Below are 24,755 nucleotides of genomic sequence, written 5' to 3'. Positions count from 1 at the left end.
GCTCCCATCCTGCACCCCCATTCTGACATGTGCTGCTCCCATCCTGCGCCCCCATTCTGACATGTGCTGCACCCATCCTGCGCCCCCATTCTGACATGTGCTGCTCCCATCCTGCGCCTCCATTCTGTCATGTGCTGCTCCATCCTGCGTCCCCATCCTGACATGTGCTGCTCCATCCTGCGTCCCCATCCTGTCATGTGCTGCTCCCATCCTGCGCCCCATCCTGACATGTGCTGCTCCATCCTGCGTCTCCATCCTGTCATGTGCTGCTCCATCCTGCGTCCCCATCCTGTCATGAGCTGCTCCATCCTGCGCCCCCAGTCTGACATGTGCTGCTCCATCCTGCGTCCCCATCCTGACTAGTGCTGCCATCCTGCATCCTCATTCTGACATGTGCTGCACCCATCCTGTGCCCCCATTCTGACATGTGCTGCACCCATCCTGCTCCCCCATTCTGACATGTGCTGCTCCCATCCTGCGCCTCCATTCTGACATGTGCTGCTCCATCCTGCGCCCCCATTCTGACATGTGCTGCACCCATCCTGCGCCCCCATTCTGACATGTGCTGCTCCCATCCTGCGCTCCCATCCTGACATGTGCTGCTCCATCCTGCGCCCCCATTCTGACATGTGCTGCTCTATCCTGCGTCCCCATACTGACATGTGCTGCACCCATCCTGCACCCCCATTCTGACATGTGCTGCACCCATTCTGCGCCCCCATTCTGACATGTGCTGCTCCCATCCTGCACCCCCATTCTGACATGTGCTGCACCCATCCTGCGCCCACATTCTGTCATGTGCTGCTCCATCCTGCGCCCCCATCCTGACATGTGCTGCTCCCATCCTGCGCCCCCATTCTGACATGTGCTGCACCCATCCTGCGCCCCCATTCTGACATGTGCTGCTCCCATCCTGCGCCTCCATTCTGTCATGTGCTGCTCCATCCTGCGTCCCCATCCTGACATGTGCTGCTCCATCCTGCGTCCCCATCCTGACATGTGCTGCTCCATCCTGCGTCCCCATCCTGACATGTGCTGCTCCATCCTGCGTCTCCATCCTGTCATGTGCTGCTCCATCCTGCGTCCCCATCCTGTCATGAGCTGCTCCATCCTGCGCCCCCAGTCTGACATGTGCTGCTCCATCCTGCGTCCCCATCCTGACTAGTGCTGCCATCCTGCATCCTCATTCTGACATGTGCTGCACCCATCCTGTGCCCCCATTCTGACATGTGCTGCACCCATCCTGCTCCCCCATTCTGACATGTGCTGCTCCCATCCTGCGCCTCCATTCTGACATGTGCTGCTCCATCCTGCGCCTCCATTCTGACATGTGCTGCTCCATCCTGCGTCCCCATTCTGACATGTGCTGCACCCATCCTGCGTCCCCATTCTGACATGTGCTGCACCCATTCTGCGCCTCCATTCTGACATGTGCTGCTCCCATCCTGCGCCCCCTTTCTGACATGTGCTGCACCCATCCTGCGCCCCCATTCTGACATGTGCTGCTCCATCCTGCGTCCCCATTCTGACATGTGCTGCTCCATCCTGCGCCCCTATTCTGACATGTGCTGCACCCATCCTGCGCCTCCATTCTGACATGTGCTGCACCCATCCTGCGCCTCCATTCTGACATGTACTGCTCCCATCCTGCGCCTCCATTCTGACATGTGCTGCTCCATCCTGCATCCCCATTCTGACATGTGCTTCTCCATCTTGCGCCCCCATTCTGACATGTGCTGCACCCATCCTGCGCCTCCATTCTGACATGTGCTGCTCCCATCCTGAGCCTCCATTCAGACATGTGCTGCACTCATCCTGCGCCTCCATTCTGACATGTGCTGCTCCCATCCTGCGCCTCCATTCTGACATGTGCTGCTCCCATCCTGCGCCCCCATTCTGACATGTGCTGCTCCCATCCTGTGCCTCCATTCTGACATGTGCTGCACCCATCCTGCGCCTCCATTCTGACATGTGCTGCACCCATCCTGCGCCTCCATTCTGACATGTGCTGCACCCATCCTGCGCCTCCATTCTGACATGTGCTGCACCCATCCTGCGCCCCCATCCTGTCATGTGCTGCTCCCATCCTGCGACCCCGTTCTGTCATGTGCTGCTCCCATCCTGTGCCCCCGTTCTGTCATGTGTTGTTGCCATCCTGCACCCCGTTCTGTCATGTGCTGCCCTATTCTGTCATGTGCTGCTCCCATCCTGCGCCCCCGTTCTGTCTTGTGCTGTCCTATTCTTTCATGTGCTGCTCCCATCCTGCGCCCCCGTTCTGTCATGTGCTGCTCCCATCCTGCGCCCCCATTTTGTCATGTGCTGCTCCCATCCTGCGCCCCCATCCTGTCATGTGCTGCTCCCATCCTGCGCCCCCGTTCTGTCATGTGCTGCTCCATCCTGCGTCCCCATCCTGTCATGAGCTGCTCCATCCTGCGTCCCCATCCTGTCATGTGCTGCTCCCATCCTGCGCCCCCGTTCTGTCATGTGCTGCTGCCATCCTGTGCCCCCGTTCTGTAATTTGCTGCTCCCATCCATATGCACACTTAGCAGGATGCAGCAGGCCTCTACTGATAAAGGCTAGGGGCGGCACAGGTGCAAACTACTTGATAAAAACAACCACCCCAACCAAACATTGCAGGGGTTGGCTGCCTAGCAGAAAAAATGCACATTGATATAACTCACATAGGACGCCAGTCACACTGATAGGTGCGGTGCACAGTGTCTGTATGCAACCTATTGATGACGCCCCTTGTATTAACAGGCGGGCTGCCCAGCACTAAAAAATGCAGTGCACAGTGAAAGACGCCCCAGAAAAACCTAGCCAACATAAAGAGGCCTGTGCCGCCCCTAGCCTTTATCAGTGGAGGCCTGCTGCATCCTGCTAAGTGTGCATTTGTCATCAGACAGGGTTTTGGGAAGGCCGTATCTCATGGTATGTATTTTTTCTGAGTTTTTTCTATGTTAGCTGTTTTTGATATTAGTGTTAGGACCCGCAATATTATGGGGACCCTTGACGTTGGGTTGCGGGCTTACTTTATTTTGGCCAAAATATTAAACCAATACCTCATATAGTGTATGTATTTATCATATGCATGCATTTTTTTGCACTATATCACATCCTTTACTGCAGGATGTGGCCAGGCCTCTTTATGTTGGCTAGGTTTTTCTGGGGCGTCTTTCACTGTGCGCTGCATTTTTTAGTGCTGGGCAGCCCGCCTGTTAATACAAGGGGCGTCATCAATAGGTTGCATACAGACACTGTGCACCGCACTTATCAGTGTGACTGGCATCCTATGTGAGTCATATCAATGTGCATTTTTTCTGCTAGGCAGCCAACCCCTGCAATGTTTGGTTGGGGTGGTTGTTTTTATCAAGTAGTTTGCACCTGTGCCGCCCCTAGCCTTTATCAGTGGAGGCCTGCTGCATCCTGCTAAGTCTGCATTTGTCATCAGACAGGGTTTTGGGAAGGCCGTATCTCATGGTATGTATTTTTTCTGAGTTTTTTCTATGTTAGCTCCCATCCATATGCCCCAAACGCTGCTCCATAAAGGTTTATGGCCCCCATAAGATGCTCCATGGTATATGCCCCCGTACAATGCTCCATAAAGGTTTATGGCCCCCATAAGATGCTCCATAGTATATGCCCCGTACACTGCTCCATAAAGGTTTATGGCCCCCATAAGATGCTCCATAGTATATGCCCCGTACACTGCTCCATAAAGTTTTATGGCCCCCATAAGATGCTCCATAGTATATGTGCCGTACACTGCTCCATAAAGGTTTATGGCCCCCATAAGATGCTCCATAGTATATGCCCCCGTACACTGCTCCATAAAGGTTTATGGCCCCCATAACATGCTCCGTGGTATTATATGCCCCGTACACTGCTCCATAAAGGTTTATGGCCCCCATAACATGCTCCATGGTATTATATGCCCCGTACACTGCTCCATTATGGTTGATGGCCCCATAAGATGCTCCATGGTATTATATGCCCCGTACACTGCTCCATTATGGTTGATGGCCCCCATAAGATGCTCCATGGTATTATATGCCCCCGTACACTGCTCCATTATGGTTTATGGCCCCCATAACATGCTCCATGGTATTATATGCCCCCGTACACTGCTCCATTATGGTTGATGGCCCCATAAGATGCTCCATAGGATTATATGCCCCGTATGCTGCTGCGATATATAAAAAAAAAAATTACCATACTCACCTATCGTCGCTGGGTGCCGAGTACTGGGGGGCCTGAGCAGGCGGGGACACCGGCGCGCTGTGGGGGTCAGGTTCCGGAGTCGCCGCTAGCTCAGGCCCCCAACACTTGCTATATTCACCTGGCCCTGATCTAGTGCTGCATCCGCTCCGTGTTCCGGCTCCTCTGGCTGTGACTGTTCAGTCAGAGGGCGGCGCGCATTAAGCGTGTCATCGCGCCCTCTGAACTGTGAACGTCACAGGCAGAGGACCCGGGACACGGAGCCGCACGCAGCGCTGGAACGGGGGACAGGTGAATATACTTACCCTCCTGGCGCGTCCCTGCCTCACCGGTGGAGATCGCGGTGTGCGTTCAGTGCTTACGCATACCACGATCTCCTGGGAGCGTCACTCTGTGGGGTCCAGACTGCGCCGGCGCTTGCGCAGTCTATAAAGGCTTTGGACAGAGTGATGCTCCCAGCGTTATGTTATAGATAAGCAGCAGCAGACAGGAATGGAGCTTTTGGAGGGATGCAGTGAGATCTATGTACTCACATACAGTGCCTGCAGGCCTTGCAGTGATGTGGATATGTGCACATAGACTCCCCTGCCTACCTACTGCTGCAATCTCTGGACCCCCGAATTACCCCTAAAAAGGACTGTTGGTTTCTCAGGAGTTGTGGACTGAACAGTTGCAGACCTACACTAACTATTACAAGGACGATTCTGACCCTATCTCAGCAGCAGCTCTCCCTACACTCGCTAAGTCCGGAGCAGAATGCGGTGAGCAGGGTGGTTCCCGGTCTCTCATAGACCTGATGACGCTGTGCGGCCAGCCAATCACTGTAATACCTCAACAAGGATGGCTGCGGCATTACTGAGCGTGGCTGACAATCCCTGCGCTCTAAAGAGTGCAAGAATTGCAGGGCAGAGACCTGAGCTCCCGACGAATAATCCGGGAAATACTCGGTGCTTTCCGAGTACACTGAACATAGTGATACTCGGGCAAGTACCGAGTAGTGGCGAGCACGTTCGCTCATCACTAGTGGTCATCTCTTGATTTTCAGTTCTAGTGAATGTTGCCACAAGATGACTATCTGGCACTCTGCAGACTCTTCAATAGGACAGTGAGCTGTGCACATCCAAGCTCATATAAACTAGGAACTACATCTCTTCATCAGCATTTGTAGCTAAATTACCAGTCTATCTGGTATGCAAAAAAAGAGTTTGTCCCAAGTTGTGCTCCTCACTCTTCTCATCATGCTTGTCTTTCTGTCAGCCAGGTGACACTATTATATAGTACCTGGTCAATGTCATTGTCACGTTCATCACTTTCATTTACAACTACTGCTCTTTTTACTCAGAGTATGCCTCCTCCTCCTCCATCATGCTTGCAAATATAAATCACTGATTGTGTAAAATTACGGCATACGCTGCCAATGCCAATATTTCTCACAGAAAGGGGTGCTCACTATTTGCTCTTACATGTAGGACAGGAGAATGTAGAATGCTCTCTCAAGTTCTTTTTGAGCTCCAAAGTGCACTACATTGTAGATATCATTGACAACTAGAGCAGTATCTGTTGGAAAGGATATCACATGAGATTCATGGCCACTGGTTGAATGTTTGTTGTAGCCAAAATGCACCACCACAAACCGAACAGATGATGAAGCTTCCAGAACTGCAAGAACCATCTACTTCCACTGGCAGTCAACAATCATCTACCTTCTCCAACCCTTTCTCCAGATCTTATTCAACAATCATGGTCGATCCCCAACAGTCACTGGGTTTAGCGTTGATTGCACAAACCGATCTCACTCACTTTTCATATGCAAGATAAATCATTGCAAAGCATTTTTTTAGCTTGAAAGTTGAATGAAAAAATCCAACAGTGGACAAGTTGTTGATGTACATGAAGCGGCAACTCACAAGCTACATGGCTCCTCATGAACAATGCCCAGAACATAATGGTTATCTTCAGGGCCGGCGTCAGCACCCGGCGTACCCGGGCAAGTGCCAGGGCCCTGGCGAGACAGGGGGGCCCATTCAGGGCTGGCGTTAGGGGCAGGCAGCTGCCATTGCCTAGGGCCCCACTCCCCCACGGGCCCTCAGCTAGCAGCTCATCACGCAGCCACTATGGGGCCTCTGTGAGGCAGGGGGGCCCACCTGTCGCAAGCGCCAACTCCCCCGCCGCCGCATTAAACTATACCGGCGTCTGCTGGTAAAGTTCAAATCAAATGATGGAGGAGATAGCGTCACCTGACGCTCCCTCTCCCATCATTCCCCACTCTGCCTCTGACACTGCCGCTGCGGGTGCGCGATGACATCATCGCACACTCGCTGTGTGTCAGACAGTGCAGCGGCAGCCGCCGAGACCGGAGCAGGGAGCAGCGCGGGCACGTTGAGAGGTGAGGAGTGTTTTTTTTTTGTAACTACAACAGTGAGTACTGGACTATGGGGCCATTCTTGGGGGAGGGGGCTGTGCTGTATACTACAGGTCTGTGCTATATACTATATAGCTGTTCTATATACTACATGGGCCATGTTATATACTACGTGGGCTGTTATATGCTACATGGGCTGTGCTATATACTACATGGCTGTTCTATATACTATGTGGGCTGTGTTATATAATATGTGGCTGTGCTATATACTTCAGTATATGGGCTGTTATATGCTACGTGGGCTGTTATATACTACATGGCTGTGTTATATGCGATCATGAATCGTGGTATGTGTTAAAGGGGGGGCCCACTGAAACTCTTTCGCCCAGGGCCCTCAAAAACCTGGAGCCGGCCCTGGTTATCTTACGGTCTAGAAAAGTAACCAATGCTCCATGTATAACTCTCAATCCAAATTTCTTTGTACATTTCCTTCACAAATGTACCTGCTCGTGAAAGATGGTAGCTATGGCAGAAAAGTGTCAGCTCATTCCAACTGGACATACATGTTAACTGATGCGTGGTTTACTGCGAGAACTGCCAATGGCAGCTAATGAATCACGCATGTCGCCTACTGAAGCCATTCAGAGTGGTGACCGGATTTCACCCCATGATTGCACAAAATATTAAAGAAAGAAAGTTTTTTTCTTCAAAGAAAAAAATTGATGTTACAAAAGATAATTTATTAGAAAGTTAATGACACAAAAACAATGCTAAAAATGATATGTGAGGGGGAAAAGGAATAGCAGACGGATCGGCAAAAAAGTAAAACTTAAAAAATAATCTAACACCATATTAAAAAAATATATATATATAAGAAAATGAGGTGATATGCACAAAAGAATATGGCAAAAAGTGACACCAATAACTGCTCCATATAAAATGTGAAAACATATAAATAAATCAATTAATTAATACCACGTGGCAATTACTATGATATCATAAGTGTATACGAAAACATAATGAGGTAATGACAATATTGTTAAATTTGATGAAAAAAAAATAAAAAAAGTGAATGTCATCAAAAAATGAAGTAATAGGAATTAATGTCCATAAAAAGTAATAGTAATGGTTCTAAAGTGCAATTAGTAAAAGTGCATAGAAAATCCCACACCAACCAGTCTGACACTCCACGGCACCCACGCACTCCACTCCAACACACGTTTCGCTTCTGCTTCATTAGGGAGTGATGTGGTAAGGGGTGCAGTGGAAAATAAATAGGGTGAGGACAGCTGAAATTAATATCAATCAGCAGCATCATGTTATGTGATGTCGCTACTCATACATGCGGCCGCCATCATGAGCCAGAAACCCGGAAGTACATAGCCAAGTGCGACCTAGGTCACAGCCCTCCGCTCCTTAGCCTCAGGCAATTTTAATTGCAGCAGGATTTTACCCCTCCATTGAGATATATATTTTAGTCCAGAGAGGATTCACATTAGGTTCCCAGAGAGATGTAGACTGTCAAAGAGAGGATTGGCATTATGTTGGGTCCTGGAAATGAGAATCGCCTTAACGTAGCTGCCAGGCACACATGAATTGACCAATTTATGCGCTAAGGTTTCTCAATTTTTTCATAATTCTAGTGCAGTAATGCAATTCAATTTTCATATTTCATGTTTGCATGCTATAGTGTTACAGAGTGCTACCTTTTGGTTTTATTGTATATGAGTTGGTTACCCTGGGTAAGCACCTGTTCAGACCTGACTTGTGTTTGGATGTGACGGTCACTTTTTTGATGTTCATTAAATGTGGGGTCTGGGTCTTTTTTCCACAGTTATGGTAAATTGAATAGTTTATCTCTTCATATTTCTCTCTTGGTACCATCATTCTATGCATTTGGCACAGGTGCTTGAAAATTAGCAGGAGACTGCAAAAATGGTCCCACCTACTGTGTTTTGTTTTCAGCATTTTGCCTGAAAGCACATGCAACGGGAGTATTTCAGATCAGCTCATTTGGTGCTGGTGCCATGTGGCGGACATTGTTGCTGTGTTGGAGAGTTGATGAGGCCTAGAGCTGTAGGGTGTCTGCAGGCACAGTGGTGCGGCAACATTGGACACAAGCCAGTGCTATGTTTAGTAGATTAGAGAATTCAAGTCAAATTTTCTGAAACACACTGCAAATTCGAACAATTTGTGATTCTGTTCATGATGAGCCACAAAAAGGCAAACAGCATCAGGCGAAACAGTGCAGGCTCCCTGATAATGCCCAGCCACAATCCAATCTATTGGTGCAGCACAACCAATCAGTGGGGCTATCACAGGCAGTATAAAACCATGGTTAGCCAAGATTCACCATTTTATGCTTGCACTGTGTTTGGATAGGAGCTCAGAGTGCACAGGATAGAGCTAGATAAAGGCACAATGTGACCGGGGTGTACTAATGCAGTGCTGATGTACCAGCTTAAAAATGGTAGCGATAGTCTCAGTCTGTAATGGAAATACAAGATTCCTGTGATCTGTTGTAGCGTCTCATCATCGTCATTCAGTGTGTGACGGTGAATTAATACATCTGTAATATACTGCACCGTAGAGTCATAGAATGTTAGATTTGGTAGGGACCTCCGGGGTCTTGGTGTCCAACCCCCTGGCATTGTACCATCTCAGAAAGATGTTTGTCCAGCCTCTGTCTGAAGAAGACTCCCCATCAGAAAATATAAACCTGGTCTCCTTCTAGGCACGTGGGGATACTCGCCACTAAACTAATGAGCACTTAGTAACAGCGAGTAACAAGATAAAGGGCTGGTTGGAAATGAAAGTTGATTTTAATCCAAAATGTCTTTTGGATTGGGGACGGGAAGAAAAACATTAGACTCGAACAAAGACGACCCAGGAAAACATACTCAGAAGGGAGGTAAGAACATTTCTAAAACAATCCACAGCGAGGAGATTGGAACAAAACAAAATCCTCTAAACTGCATGCTCGCAAACGCCAGAAGCCTGACAAACAAGATGGAAGAACTAGAAGCAGAAATATCTACAGGTAACTTTGACATAGTGGGAATAACCGAGACATGGTTAGATGAAAGCTATGACTGGGCAGTTAACTTACAGGGTTACAGTCTGTTTAGAAAGGATCGTAAAAATCGGAGAGGAGGAGGGGTTTGTCTCTATGTAAAGTCTTGTCTAAAGTCCACTTTAAGGGAGGATATTAGCGAAGGGAATGAGGATGTCGAGTCCATATGGGTTGAAATTCATGGAGGGAAAAATGGTAACAAAATTCTCATTGGGGTCTGTTACAAACCCCCAAATATAACAGAAAGCATGGAAAGTCTACTTCTAAAGCAGATAGATGAAGCTGCAACCCATAATGAGGTCCTGGTTATGGGGGACTTTAACTACCCGGATATTAACTGGGAAACAGAAACCTGTGAAACCCATAAAGGCAACAGGTTTCTGCTAATAACCAAGAAAAATTATCTTTCACAATTGGTGCAGAATCCAACCAGAGGAGCAGCACTTTTAGACTTAATACTATCTAATAGACCTGACAGAATAACAAATCTGCAGGTGGTCGGGCATCTAGGAAATAGCGACCACAATATTGTACAGTTTCACCTGTCTTTCACTAGGGGGACTTGTCAGGGAGTCACAAAAACACTGAACTTTAGGAAGGCAAAGTTTGACCAGCTTAGAGATGCCCTTAATCTGGTAGACTGGGACAATATCCTCAGAAATAAGAATACAGATAATAAATGGGAAATGTTTAAGAACATCCTAAATAGGCAGTGTAAGCGGTTTATACCTTGTGGGAATAAAAAGACTAGAAATAGGAAAAACCCAATGTGGCTAAACAAAGAAGTAAGACAGGCAATTAACAGTAAAAAGAAAGCATTTGCACTACTAAAGCAGGATGGCACCATTGAAGCTCTAAAAAACTATAGGGAGAAAAATACTTTATCTAAAAAACTAATTAAAGCTGCCAAAAAGGAAACAGAGAAGCACATTGCTAAGGAGAGTAAAACTAATCCCAAACTGTTCTTCAACTATATCAATAGTAAAAGAATAAAAACTGAAAATGTAGGCCCCTTAAAAAATAGTGAGGAAAGAATGGTTGTAGATGACGAGGAAAAAGCTAACATATTAAACACCTTCTTCTCCACGGTATTCACGGTGGAAAATGAAATGCTAGGTGAAATCCCAAGAAACAATGAAAACCCTATATTAAGGGTCACCAATCTAACCCAAGAAGAGGTGCGAAACCGGCTAAATAAGATTAAAATAGATAAATCTCCGGGTCCGGATGGCATACACCCACGAGTACTAAGAGAACTAAGTAATGAAATAGATAAACCATTATTTCTTATTTTTAGTGACTCTATAGCGACAGGGTCTGTTCCGCAGGACTGGCGCATAGCAAATGTGGTGCCAATATTCAAAAAGGGCTCTAAAAGTGAACCTGGAAATTATAGGCCAGTAAGTCTAACCTCTATTGTTGGTAAAATATTTGAAGGGTTTCTGAGGGATGTTATTCTGGATTATCTCAATGAGAATAACTGTTTAACTCCATATCAGCATGGGTTTATGAGAAATCGCTCCTGTCAAACCAATCTAATCAGTTTTTATGAAGAGGTAAGCTATAGACTGGACCACGGTGAGTCATTGGACGTGGTATATCTCGATTTTTCCAAAGCGTTTGATACCGTGCCGCACAAGAGGTTGGTACACAAAATGAGAATGCTTGGTCTGGGGGAAAATGTGTGTAAATGGGTTAGTAACTGGCTTAGTGATAGAAAGCAGAGGGTGGTTATAAATGGTATAGTCTCTAACTGGGTCGCTGTGACCAGTGGGGTACCGCAGGGGTCAGTATTGGGACCTGTTCTCTTCAACATATTCATTAATGATCTGGTAGAAGGTTTACACAGTAAAATATCGATATTTGCAGATGATACAAAACTATGTAAAGCAGTTAATACAAGAGAAGATAGTATTCTGCTACAGATGGATCTGGATAAGTTGGAAACTTGGGCTGAAAGGTGGCAGATGAGGTTTAACAATGATAAATGTAAGGTTATACACATGGGAAGAAGGAATCAATATCACCATTACACACTGAACGGGAAACCACTGGGTAAATCTGACAGGGAGAAGGACTTGGGGACCCTAGTTAATGATAAACTTACCTGGAGCAGCCAGTGCCAGGCAGCAGCTGCCAAGGCAAACAGGATCATGGGGTGCATTAAAAGAGGTCTGGATACACATGATGAGAGCATTATACTGCCTCTGTACAAATCCCTAGTTAGACCGCACATGGAGTACTGTGTCCAGTTTTGGGCACCGGTGCTCAGGAAGGATATAATGGAACTAGAGAGAGTACAAAGGAGGGCAACAAAATTAATAAAGGGGATGGGAGAACTACAATACCCAGATAGATTAGCGAAATTAGGATTATTTAGTCTAAAAAAAAGACGACTGAGGGGCGATCTAATAACCATGTATAAGTATATAAGGGGACAATACAAATATCTCGCTGAGGATCTGTTTATACCAAGGAAGGTGACGGGCACAAGGGGGCATTCTTTGCGTCTGGAGGAGAGAAGGTTTTTCCACCAACATAGAAGAGGATTCTTTACTGTTAGGGCAGTGAGAATCTGGAATTGCTTGCCTGAGGAGGTGGTGATGGCGAACTCAGTCGAGGGGTTCAAGAGAGGCCTGGATGTCTTCCTGGAGCAGAACAATATTGTATCATACAATTATTAGGTTCTGTAGAAGGACGTAGATTTGGGTATTTATTATGATGGAATATAGGCTGAACTGGATGGACAAATGTCTTTTTTCGGCCTTACTAACTATGTTACTATGTTATTTAACTTAATAATATAAATTACACATAAAATAAAGCTGCTAGATTGATTAGATAAGGAACAATAGGGAGTTTGAATCTAAGGTATATTAGAAAATGGATTCAATTCTTGCATTACGTAGACTGACATTTAGGGCTACAATCAACTTTAGTTTCCGACCACCCGAAACTAGCCTTTTTTCACATTGCCATCATGCAAGGTTAGTAATATACCATTATTTGCAGATTTTGCAAGTAAATTCAAATTCTGAATTCAAGGCTTGGTTCCCTTTGCAAATAAAAATGTGATCTCTGTTTTTTAGATGCAGAATATTATTACATTTGTTTTAAAATAGAAATCTCCCTAATGTTAAAAATTAAACAGAAGTATTTACCTACCTTCCCTCTCCAGTACAAAAAAACGGCCATAAACAATAAGGACAATTATAGTTCCCATCACACACCATTGTTAGAGGACAATAAGACTCAAGTTGCCCAAGCTATTCATTCATTGGATGTCTTTAATCTTCCAGGCATTACTTCTGCATTTTGGCCTAATTTTTGATAAAGAAAATGATGTGTTGTTCTTTTTAGGTTGTAATTATAGTAACTAATTTTAAGATCTTCTAAGGATCACTTTTTTAATGTCCTGATATCTCATTGTATTTTGTTTTCCTTGACATTGCCGAGTCCCACTGGTTGCTTACATTTTTGAGTTGATGGCACTGCTGGACATCTTTTAGTTTTGAAAGGAAGTAAGTATGATGCATATTCCATCTGCTGCACTAAGTTTCCTTGTCAACCACTACAGCTAAAGTCCCCAATAAAGCCATTTGTTGGTGGCCTCAGAGAAATCCAAGCAGCTACCTTCCATCATTTGATGCAATCAAGGAGGCATCTAAATTATCTTCTGCAGCAGGCAATAACACAAAACATACAGCCAATGTCATTTCGAACTATCTTCAAAAGAAAAGCTATGAGAATGGAAAATGAGGATATGGCCACATCAGAGCCCTGATCCCAACATTTGCCTCCTGGGTAAGATTACATGAACAGATAGAAGGATCTGCACAAGGTTCATCCACAGAAGTTCTGTGGCTACCTTTCCAAGATGTTTGGACCAACCTCCCTACTGAGATCTTTCAAAAACTGTGTACAAGTGACCAAGGAAAGAAGGTAAAGGTCAGTCACATCAAATATTGATGAGATTTAGATTTCTCTTTTGTTCATTCACATTACATTTTGTTAATTGATATTAATATACCGTATATACTCGAGTATAAGCCGAGATTTTCAGCCCATTTTTTGGGGCTGAAAGTCCCCCTCTCGGCTTATACTCGAACCCTCTCGTCTTATACCCAGGTCTCTGCTTCCCCGACGCCAGCAGCTTCTTCCTGTACTGAGCGGTCACATGGTACCACTCATTACAGTAATGAATATGCGGCTCCATAAGGGTGGAGCCGCATATTACATAGTAACATAGTAACATAGTAAGGGTGGAGCCGCATATTCATTATTGTAATGAGCGGTAAAAGTGATCACTCAGTACAGGGAGAAGCTGCGGTGCCAGGGAAGCAGGGACTGCACAGCACCAGGAGCAGATGAGTATAATGGGGAGGAGAGCGCTGCGCGATATTCACCTGCTCCTCGTTCCGGGCGCCGCTCCGTCTTCACCGTCTTGTGCAGTGACGCTCAGGTCAGAGGGCGCGGTGACGTGGTTAGTGCGCGCCCTCTGCATGAACGTCAGTGTAGAAGACGCTGAAGACGGAGCGGCACCGGAACGAAGTCAGGTGAATATTGAAAGTGCCGGGGGCCTGAGCAACAGAGAGGTGAGTATGTGATTTTTTTTTTATCGCAGCAACAGCAAATGGGGCAAGTGTCTGTATGGGGCATCTTATGGGGCAATAATGTTTGTGCAGCATTATATGGGGCCAGTGTCTGTATGGCGCCATAACGTTTGTGCAGCACTATATGGGGCAAGTGTCTGTACGGGGCCATAACGTTTGTGCAGCATTATATGGGGCAAATGTCTGTATGGTGCATCTTATGGAACTATAACGTTTGTGCAGCACTATATGTGGTAAATATCTTTATGGAGCATCTTATGGGGCCATAATCAACATTTGTGCTGCATTATATTGGGCAAATGTGTCTATGGAGCATCTTATGAGGTCAATATTAACCTTTATGCAGGATTATATGGGGCATATTTTAATATGGAGCATCTTATGGGGCCATCATAAACTTTATGGAGCATTATATGGGGCTCCTGATTCAATATGGATATTCAAAAACACTTAACCTACTGATGTCTCAATTAATTTTACTTTTATTGGTATCTATTTGTATTTTTGACATTTACCGGTAGCTGCTGCATTTTCCACCCTAGGCTTATACTCGAGTCAATACGTTTTCCCAGTTTTTTGTGGCAAAATTAGGGGGGGTCGGCTTATACTACGCGGGTCGGCTTATACTCGAGTATATACGGTAGTGCTATATTTTACAATTTTAAAGTATTCTTGCTTTGCAGGATTTGTTCCACATCTGTCTAGAACTTTTGCACAGTACTGTACATCTGTATATAATCCTTTTGATCGAATCGTTTTGAAAAGAAGCCTTTACTAGGTTTTTATTGACATTATTTAATTGAGTGAAATAAATGAGACTCATGGGACGATAGTAAAAATCTCATAAGATTCACCCTTAATTGTACCTCACCTTTATTTTACTATATATTTATAGTATGTCTATGCTCATTGCCATTAAGATCTTTCATCATATCTCTGACGGCCACATAACATGACTGTCGTATAATTCTGGGACAATTCTTTCGTAAAAAACACAATAAAAATATTAGAAGATGAATATGAAGAACAAAGAAATATATGTAAGTATTGTCAGAAAACCACCAAACTCTCTTAAAACTCTTTTCAACATTTTGTGTCTTATATATACAGTGGGGCAAAAAAGTATTTAGTCAGTCAGCAATAGTGCAAGTTCCACCACTTAAAAAGATGAGAGGCGTCTGTAATTTACATCATAGGTAGACCTCAACTATGGGAGACAAACTGAGAAAAAAAATCCAGAAAATCACATTGTTTGTTTTTTTAACATTTTATTTGCATATTATGGTGGAAAATAAGTATTTGGTCAGAAACAAAATTTCATCTCAATACTTTGTAATATATCCTTTGTTGGCAATGACAGAGGTCAAACGTTTTCTGTAAGTCTTCACAAGGTTGCCACACACTGTTGTTGGTATGTTGGCCCATTCCTCCATGCAGATCTCCTCTAGAGCAGTGATGTTTTTGGCTTTTCACTTGGCAACACGGACTTTCAACTCCCTCCAAAGGTTTTCTATAGGGTTGAGATCTGGAGACTGGCTAGGCCACTCCAGGACCTTGAAATGCTTCTTACGAAGCCACTCCTTCGTTGCCCTGGCGGTGTGCTTTGGATCATTGTCATGTTGAAAGACCCAGCCACGTTTCATCTTCAATGCCCTTGCTGATGGAAGGAGGTTTGCACTCAAAATCTCACGATACATAGCCCCATTCATTCTTTCATGTACCCGGATCAGTCGTCCTAGCCCCTTTGCAGAGAAACAGCCCCAAAGCATGATGTTTCCACCACCATGCTTTACAGTAGGTATGGTGTTTGATGGATGCAACTCAGTATTCTTTTTCCTCCAAACACGACAAGTTGTGTTTCTACCAAACAGTTCCAGTTTGGTTTCATCAGACCATAGGACATTCTCCCAAAACTCCTCTGGATCATCCAAATGCTCTCTAGCAAACTTCAGATGGGCCCGGACATGTACTGGCTTAAGCAGTGGGACACGTCTGGCACTGCAGGATCTGAGTCCATGGTGGCGTAGTGTGTTACTTATGGTAGGCCTTGTTACATTGGTCCCAGCTCTCTGCAGTTCATTCACTAGGTCCCCCCGCGTGGTTCTGGGATTTTTGCTCACCGTTCTTGTGATCATTCTGACCCCACGGGGTGGGATTTTGCGTGGAGCCCCAGATCGAGGGAGATTATCAGTGGTCTTGTATGTCTTCCATTTTCTAATTATTGCTCCCACTGTTGATTTCTTCACTCCAAGCTGGTTGGCTATTGCAGATTCAGTCTTCCCAGCCTGGTGCAGGGCTACAATTTTGTTTCTGGTGTCCTTTAACAGCTCTTTGGTCTTCACCATAGTGGAGTTTGGAGTCAGACTGTTTGAGGGTGTGCACAGGTGTCTTTTTATACTGATAACAAGTTTAAACAGGTGCCATTACTACAGGTAATGAGTGGAGGAAAGAGGAGACTCTTAAAGAAGAAGTTACAGGTCTGTGAGAGCCAGAAATCTTGATTGTTTGTTTCTGACCAAATAGTTATTTTCCACCATAATATGCAAAAAAAATGATAAAAAAAACAGACAATGTGATTTTCTGGATTTTTTTTTCTCAGTTTGTCTCCCATAGTTGAGGTCTACCTATGATGTAAATTACAGACGCCTCTCATCTTTTTAAGTGGTGGAACTTGCACTATTGCTGACTGACTAAATACTTTTTTGCCCCACTGTATATATAAATCATCGTTCAAAAAATAAAAACGTGATCTCCAAAATGTAACATTCATCTGTTTGCTCTTGTTCTCCATTATTTTAGGCTGATTCGACTCTTTCTCTAAAATTTATGGTTTTATTGTAAAGTTTGTGGTTCATAATTGCATCTATGGAAAATATCTGAATGTATATTTAATAAAATGCTGTAAGATATTGACATTTCAAACCTATTTACTAACTTCTCTGGGCATTTTTATATAAATCCTAAAGTGTTTCCGGTTTATTGCAGCATAGCTATGATGTGTTCTACGTCCAGGGGAACAATCTGACTGCAGTCACCGAGTTTTTTATTTTAGGATTTCAAGTCAGTCATTGTTCAAGAAATGTTTTGTTCTCTCTTCTCCTGGTGGTTTACTGTGGGACAATATGTGGGAATCTCCTGATCATCACCCTGGTGTCCACCAGCAAGAACCTTCAAACGCCAATGTACTTTTTCCTTTCACAGTTGTCCATCAGTGACATCTTGTTACCCACAGACATTGTCCCCAACATGTTCCACATTCTCCTGAATAATGGGGGGACCATGACTTTTTTTGGCTGCATGATTCAGTTTTATTTTTTCTGTGTCTCGGGAGCATGTGAATGTCTTCTCCTCGCTGTGATGTCCTATGACCGATATGTGGCCATCTGCAATCCTTTCCATTATATCTCTATAATGACAAGTCGACGTTGTGAAATACTGTCGGCAATTTGTTGGTTGTTTGGATTTTCTATCAATTTGATATACATCTTTACAATAGCAGGGCTGAACTTTTGTGGTCCAAATATCATTGATCATTTATTCTGTGACATTGTCCCATTACTAGAACTTGCCTGTTCTGACACCTTCGTTATTCACATTGAGATGTATTTCTTAAGCTTTCCATTATTACTAATTCCAACTATAATTATTATTATGTCTTACACTTATATAATTTTAGCAGTGTTAAGGATCCCATCCAGCACCGGTAGACAGAAAGCCTTCTCCACCTGTAGCTCCCACCTCACTGTGGTCTCCATATACTATTGGACAATTTTTAGCGTTTATGTCGTCCCAACAAAAGGCCTAACACTGACCATGAGTAAAGTTCTTTCACTGCTATATACGGTGTTCACTCCTTTGGTCAACCCCATTGTATATAGTCTGAGAAATAAAGACATTAGGAAAGCCGTACTGGAGACATTTCAAAAGTGGGGGATCTGGTAATTTACAATAAAGGTCTTCATCTTGGATTTTGAATGTTGAGTTTTTAAAATTTATTATGTTCTCAGGTTTTTCAGGTTAAAGCAAGTAAATAATTATGGATATGCTTTTCTGATAATCATAATGGAAAAAATGTTTCAAGCCATGATATTTCATACCTGAAGTCACTTATTTTACCCTTAAATACAAAAAACATTCTTATCAAGAAGATATTGCAGATTTTTTCGAATGTTTTGCAATATTGTTAATGCAGTCAAACAAAAATATGAAAGACTAAAAATCAGGCTATCCATGTTTGGCAATGGGTTCACACTTGGAACTCAAATTTTGGTAGAGCCACGGGAAATTGAGTGCAGGATATGATTCTGATTACAGGGAACAGGAGTAGATCTGCATTTATAACATACTCACAAGGCAATCCGTATCACAACCTAAGGATTCTCACTAGTGATGAGTGAATATACTCGTTACTCGAGATTTCCCGAGCATCCTCAGGTGTCCTCCGTGTATTTGTTAGTAGGGTTGAGCGACTTTTACTTTTTTAGGGTCGAGTCGAGTTTCGCGAAACCCGACTATCTCAAAAGTCGAGTCGAGTGAAATCGGCCGATTATGGTGAAAAGTCGGGGATCGACCGAAACACGAAACCCAATGCAAAGTCAATGGGAAATTTTTTTTCTCTCTCTCTCTCTCTCTGTCATACGAAACGCGACTTTGGCGCCAAGATCGCCGACCGCATGGCCGATCCCACACTAGGATCGGGTCGGGTTTCATGAAACCCGGCTTTGCCAAAAGTCGGCGACTTTTGAATTTGTACGATCCGTTTCGCTCAAGCCTATTTGTTAGTGCTCGGAGATTTAGTTTTTACCACCGCAGCTGAATGATTTACATCTCCTAACCAGCTTGATTACATGTGGGGATTCCCTAGCAACCAGGCAACCCCCACAAGTACTTACAGTATGCTGGCTAGTAGCTGTAAATCATTCAGCTGCGGTGATAAAAACAAAATCTCCGAGTAATGAGTATATTCGCTCATCACTGGTTCTCACCTAAAAAGACATGTGGATCTTTTGAAATTCAAATTTGCTACTTTCACTGAATGTTCCCTCAATATGTGTCTTCCAGCAAAACAAATTTCCATGAATCTAAAAACTGGAAAGCTCTTTATTGCCTGGAAAATACACATAGGGAAAGAATAAAGACAAAGAGTACCCCAATAACCACAAGAGCTCAAATTGAATAGGAAAGAGAGAGACAGATAGAGGAATGGGACCCTACTTACCATAAGAGCTTAAACTCTACAGAAGACAGAAGACTCCGCTGATCATAAGAGCTTACAGTCTAAAGATGAGAGGACCCCGCTGACCATAAGAGCTGACACTCTACAGGAGAGAGAGGACCCCACTGACCATAAGACCTTACACTCTACAGGAGAGTGAAAGGACCCCACTGACCATAAGAGCTTACACTCTACAGGAGACAGAGGACCTCACTGACCATAAGAGCTTACACTCTACAGGAGAGAGAGGACCCCACTGAGCATAAGAGCTTACACTCTACAGGAGAGAGAGGACCCCACTGACCATAAGAGCTTACACTCTACAGGAGAGAGAGGACCCCACTGACCATAAGAGCTTACACTCTACAGGAGAGAGAGGACCTCACTGACCATAAGAGCTTACACTCTACAGGAGAGAGAGGACCCCACTGACCATAAGAGCTTACACTCTACAGGAGAGAGAGGATCCCACTGACCATAAGAGCTTACACTCTACAGGAGAGAGAGAGGACCTCACTAACCATAAGAGCTTACACTCTACAGGAGAGAGAGGACCCCACTGACCATAAGAGCTTACACTCTACAGGAGAGAGAGGACCCCACTGACCATAAGAGCTTACACTCTACAGGAGAGAGAGGACCCCACTGACCATAAGAGCTTACACTCTACAGGAGAGAGAGAGGACCTCACTAACCATAAGAGCTTACACTCTACAGGAGAGAGAGGACCCCACTGACCATAAGAGCTTACACTCTACAGGAGAGAGAGGATCCCACTGACCATAAGAGCTGACACTCTACAGGAGAGAGAGGATCCCACTGACCATAAGAGCTGACACTCTACAGGAGAGAGAGGACCCCACTGACCATAAGAGCTTACACTCTACAGGAGAGTGAAAGGACCCCACTGACCATAAGAGCTGACACTCTACAGGAGAGAGAGGATCCCACTGACAATAAGAGCTGACACTCTACAGGAGAGAGAGGACCCCACTGACCATAAGAGCTTACAATCTACAGGAGAGTGAAAGGACCCCACTGACCATAGGAGCTTACACTCTACAGGAGAGTGTAAGGACCCCACTGACCATAATATCTTACACTCTACAGGAGACAGAGGACCTCACTGACCATAAGAGCTTACACTCTACAGGAGAGAGAAGACCCCACTGACCATAAGAGCTTACACTCTACAGGAGAAAGAGGACCCCACTGACCATAAGAGCTTACACTCTACAGGAGAGAGAGGACCCCACTGACCATAAGAGCTTACACTCTACAGGAGAGAGAGGACCCCACTGACCATAAGAGCTTACACTCTACAGGAGAGAGAGGACCTCACTGACCATAAGAGCTTACACTCTACAGGAGAGAGAGGACCCCACTGACCATAAGAGCTTACACTCTACAGGAGAGAGAGAGGACCCCCCTGATCATAAGAGCTTACACTCTACAGAAGAGAGAGGACCCCACTGAACATAAGAGCTTACACTCTACAGGAGAGAGAGAGGACCTCACTGACCATAAGAGCTTACACTCTACAGGAGAGAGAGGACCCCACTGACCATAAGAGTTTACACTCTACAAGAGAGAGAGAGGACCCCCCTGATCATAAGAGCTTACACTCTACAGGAGAGAGAGGACCCCACTGAACATAAGAGCTTACACTCTACAGGAGAGAGAGAGGACCTCACTGACCATAAGAGCTTACACTCTACAAGAGAGAGAGAGGACCCCCCTGATCATAAGAGCTTACACTCTACAGGAGAGAGAGGACCCCACTGACCATAAGAGTTTACACTCTACAAGAGAGAGAGAGGACCCCCCTGATCATAAGAGCTTACACTCTACAGGAGAGAGAGGACCCCACTGAACATAAGAGCTTACACTCTACAGGAGAGAGAGGACCCCACTGACCATAAGAGTTTACACTCTACAAGAGAGAGAGAGGACCCCCCTGATCATAAGAGCTTACACTCTACAGGAGAGAGAGGACCCCACTGAACATAAGAGCTTACACTCTACAGGAGAGAGAGAGGACCTCACTGACCATAAGAGCTTACACTCTACAAGAGAGAGAGAGGACCCCCCTGATCATAAGAGCTTACAATCTACAGGAGAGTGAAAGGACCCCACTGACCATAGGAGCTTACACTCTACAGGAGAGTGTAAGGACCCCACTGACCATAATATCTTACACTCTACAGGAGACAGAGGACCTCACTGACCATAAGAGCTTACACTCTACAGGAGAGAGAAGACCCCACTGACCATAAGAGCTTACACTCTACAGGAGAGAGAGGACCCCACTGACCATAAGAGCTTACACTCTACAGGAGAAAGAGGACCCCACTGACCATAAGAGCTTACACTCTACAGGAGAGAGAGGACCCCACTGACCATAAGAGCTTACACTCTACAGGAGAGAGAGGACCCCACTGACCATAAGAGCTTACACTCTACAGGAGAGAGAGGACCCCACTGACCATAAGAGCTTACACTCTACAGGAGAGAGAGGACCCCACTGACCATAAGAGCTTACACTCTACAGGAGAGAGAGAGGACCCCCCTGATCATAAGAGCTTACACTCTACAGAAGAGAGAGGACCCCACTGAACATAAGAGCTTACACTCTACAGGAGAGAGAGAGGACCTCACTGACCATAAGAGCTTACACTCTACAGGAGAGAGAGGACCCCACTGACCATAAGAGTTTACACTCTACAAGAGAGAGAGAGGACCCCCCTGATCATAAGAGCTTACACTCTACAGGAGAGAGAGGACCCCACTGAACATAAGAGCTTACACTCTACAGGAGAGAGAGAGGACCTCACTGACCATAAGAGCTTACACTCTACAAGAGAGAGAGAGGACCCCCCTGATCATAAGAGCTTACACTCTACAGGAGAGAGAGGACCCCACTGACCATAAGAGCTTACACTCTACAAGAGAGAGAGAGGACCCCCCTGATCATAAGAGCTTACACTCTACAGGAGAGAGAGGACCCCACTGAACATAAGAGCTTACACTCTACAGGAGAGAGAGAGGACCTCACTGACCATAAGAGCTTACACTCTACAGGAGAGAGAGGACCACACTGACCATAAGAGCTTACAGTCTACAGGAGAGAGAGGACCCCACTGACCATAAGAGTTTACACTCTACAGGAGAGAGAGGACCCCACTGACCATAAGAGCTTACACTCTACAGGAGAGAGAGGACCTCACTGACCATAAGAGCTTACACTCTACAGGAGAGAGAGGACCTCACTGACCATAAGAGCTTACACTCTACAGGAGAGAGAGAGGACCTCACTGACCATAAGAGCTTATACACTACAGAAGAGAGAGGAACTCACTGACCATAAGAGCTTACACTCTACAGGTGAGAGGGTACCCCACTGACCATAAGAGCTTACACTTTACAGGAGAGAGAGAGGACCTCACTGACCATAAGAGCTTATACACTACAGAAGAGAGAGGACCTCACTGACCATAAGAGCTTACACTCTACAGGAGAGAGAGGACCCCACTGAACATAAGAGCTTACAGTCTACAGGAGAGAGAGGACCTCACTGACCATAAGAGCTTACACTCTACAGGAGAGAGAGGACCTCACTGACCATAAGAGCTTACACTCTACAGGAGAGAGAGGACCTCACTGACCATAAGAGCTTACACTCTACAGGAGAGAGAGAGGACCTCACTGACCATAAGAGCTTACACTCTACAGGAGAGAGAGGACCTCACTGACCATAAGAGCTTACACTCTACAGGAGAGAGAGAGGACCTCACTGACCATAAGAGCTTACACTCTACAGGAGAGAGAGGACCCCACTGACCATAAGAGTTTACACTCTACAGGAGAGAGAGGACCCCACTGACCATAAGAGCTTACACTCTACAGGAGAGAGAGGACCCCACTGACCATAAGAGCTTACACTCTACAGGAGAGAGAGGACCTCACTGACCATAAGAGCTTACACTCTACAGGAGAGAGAGAGGACCCCACTGACCATAAGAGCTTACACTCTACAGGAGAGAGAGGACCCCACTGACCATAACAGCTTACACTCTACAGGAGAGAGAGGACCTCACTGACCATAAGAGCTTACACTCTACAGGAGAGAGAGGACCTCACTGACCATAAGAGCTTACACTCTACAGGAGAGAGAGAGGACCTCACTGACCATAAGAGCTTACACTCTACAGGAGAGAGAGGACCCCACTGACCATAAGAGTTTATACACTACAGAAGAGAGAGGACCTCACTGACCATAAGAGCTTACACTCTACAGGTGAGAGGGGACCCCACTGACCATAAGAGCTTACACTCTACAGAAGAGAGAGGACCTCACTGACCATAAGAGCTTATACACTACAGAAGAGAGAGGACCCCACTTACCATAAGAGCTTACACTCCACAGGAGAGAGAGGACCTCACTGACCATAAGAGCTTACACTTTACAGGGGAGAGAGGACCCCACTGCCCATAAGAGCTTACACTCTACAGGAGAGAGAGGACCCCGCTGACCATAAGAGCTGACACTCTACAGGAAAGAGAGGACACCACTGACCATAAGAGTTTACACTCTACAGGAGAGAGAGGACCCCACTGAACATAAGAGCTTACAGTCTACAGGAGAGAGAGGACCTCACTGACCATAAGAGCTTACATTCTACAGGAGAGAGAGGACCTCACTGACCATAAGAGCTTACACTCTACAGGAGAGAGAGGACCTCACTGACCATAAGAGCTTACACTCTACAGGAGAGAGAGAGGACCTCACTGACCATAAGAGCTTACACTCTACAGGAGAGAGAGGACCTCACTGACCATAAGAGCTTACACTCTACAGGAGAGAGAGAGGACCTCACTGACCATAAGAGCTTACACTCTACAGGAGAGAGAGGACCCCACTGACCATAAGAGTTTACACTCTACAGGAGAGAGAGGACCCCACTGACCATAAGAGCTTACACTCTACAGGAGAGAGAGGACCCCACTGACCATAAGAGCTTACACTCTACAGGAGAGAGAGGACCTCACTGACCATAAGAGCTTACACTCTACAGGAGAGAGAGAGGACCCCACTGACCATAAGAGCTTACACTCTACAGGAGAGAGAGGACCCCACTGACCATAACAGCTTACACTCTACAGGAGAGAGAGGACCTCACTGACCATAAGAGCTTACACTCTACAGGAGAGAGAGGACCTCACTGACCATAAGAGCTTACACTCTACAGGAGAGAGAGAGGACCTCACTGACC

At 45.6% G+C, this 24,755-nt stretch overlaps 1 protein-coding gene across 1 annotated transcript in view; it reads left to right on the top strand.

Moving 5' to 3' along the window:
* LOC138674772 (olfactory receptor 1496-like) overlaps positions 1-18,209 on the top strand; it is a 42,101-nt gene extending 23,892 nt beyond the window's left edge. Inside the window, exon 2 of the mRNA XM_069762590.1 lies at positions 17,253-18,209. Coding sequence (XP_069618691.1) covers positions 17,253-18,209 — 957 coding nt within the window. The remainder of the gene's footprint in view (positions 1-17,252) is intronic.
* The last annotated feature ends 6,546 nt before the right edge of the window (positions 18,210-24,755 follow it).

Source organism: Ranitomeya imitator, chromosome 4 (assembly GCF_032444005.1).
Source record: "Ranitomeya imitator isolate aRanImi1 chromosome 4, aRanImi1.pri, whole genome shotgun sequence".
Classification (NCBI taxonomy): Eukaryota; Metazoa; Chordata; class Amphibia; order Anura; family Dendrobatidae; genus Ranitomeya; species Ranitomeya imitator.
This window is presented reverse-complemented; position numbering and strand designations above follow the sequence as displayed.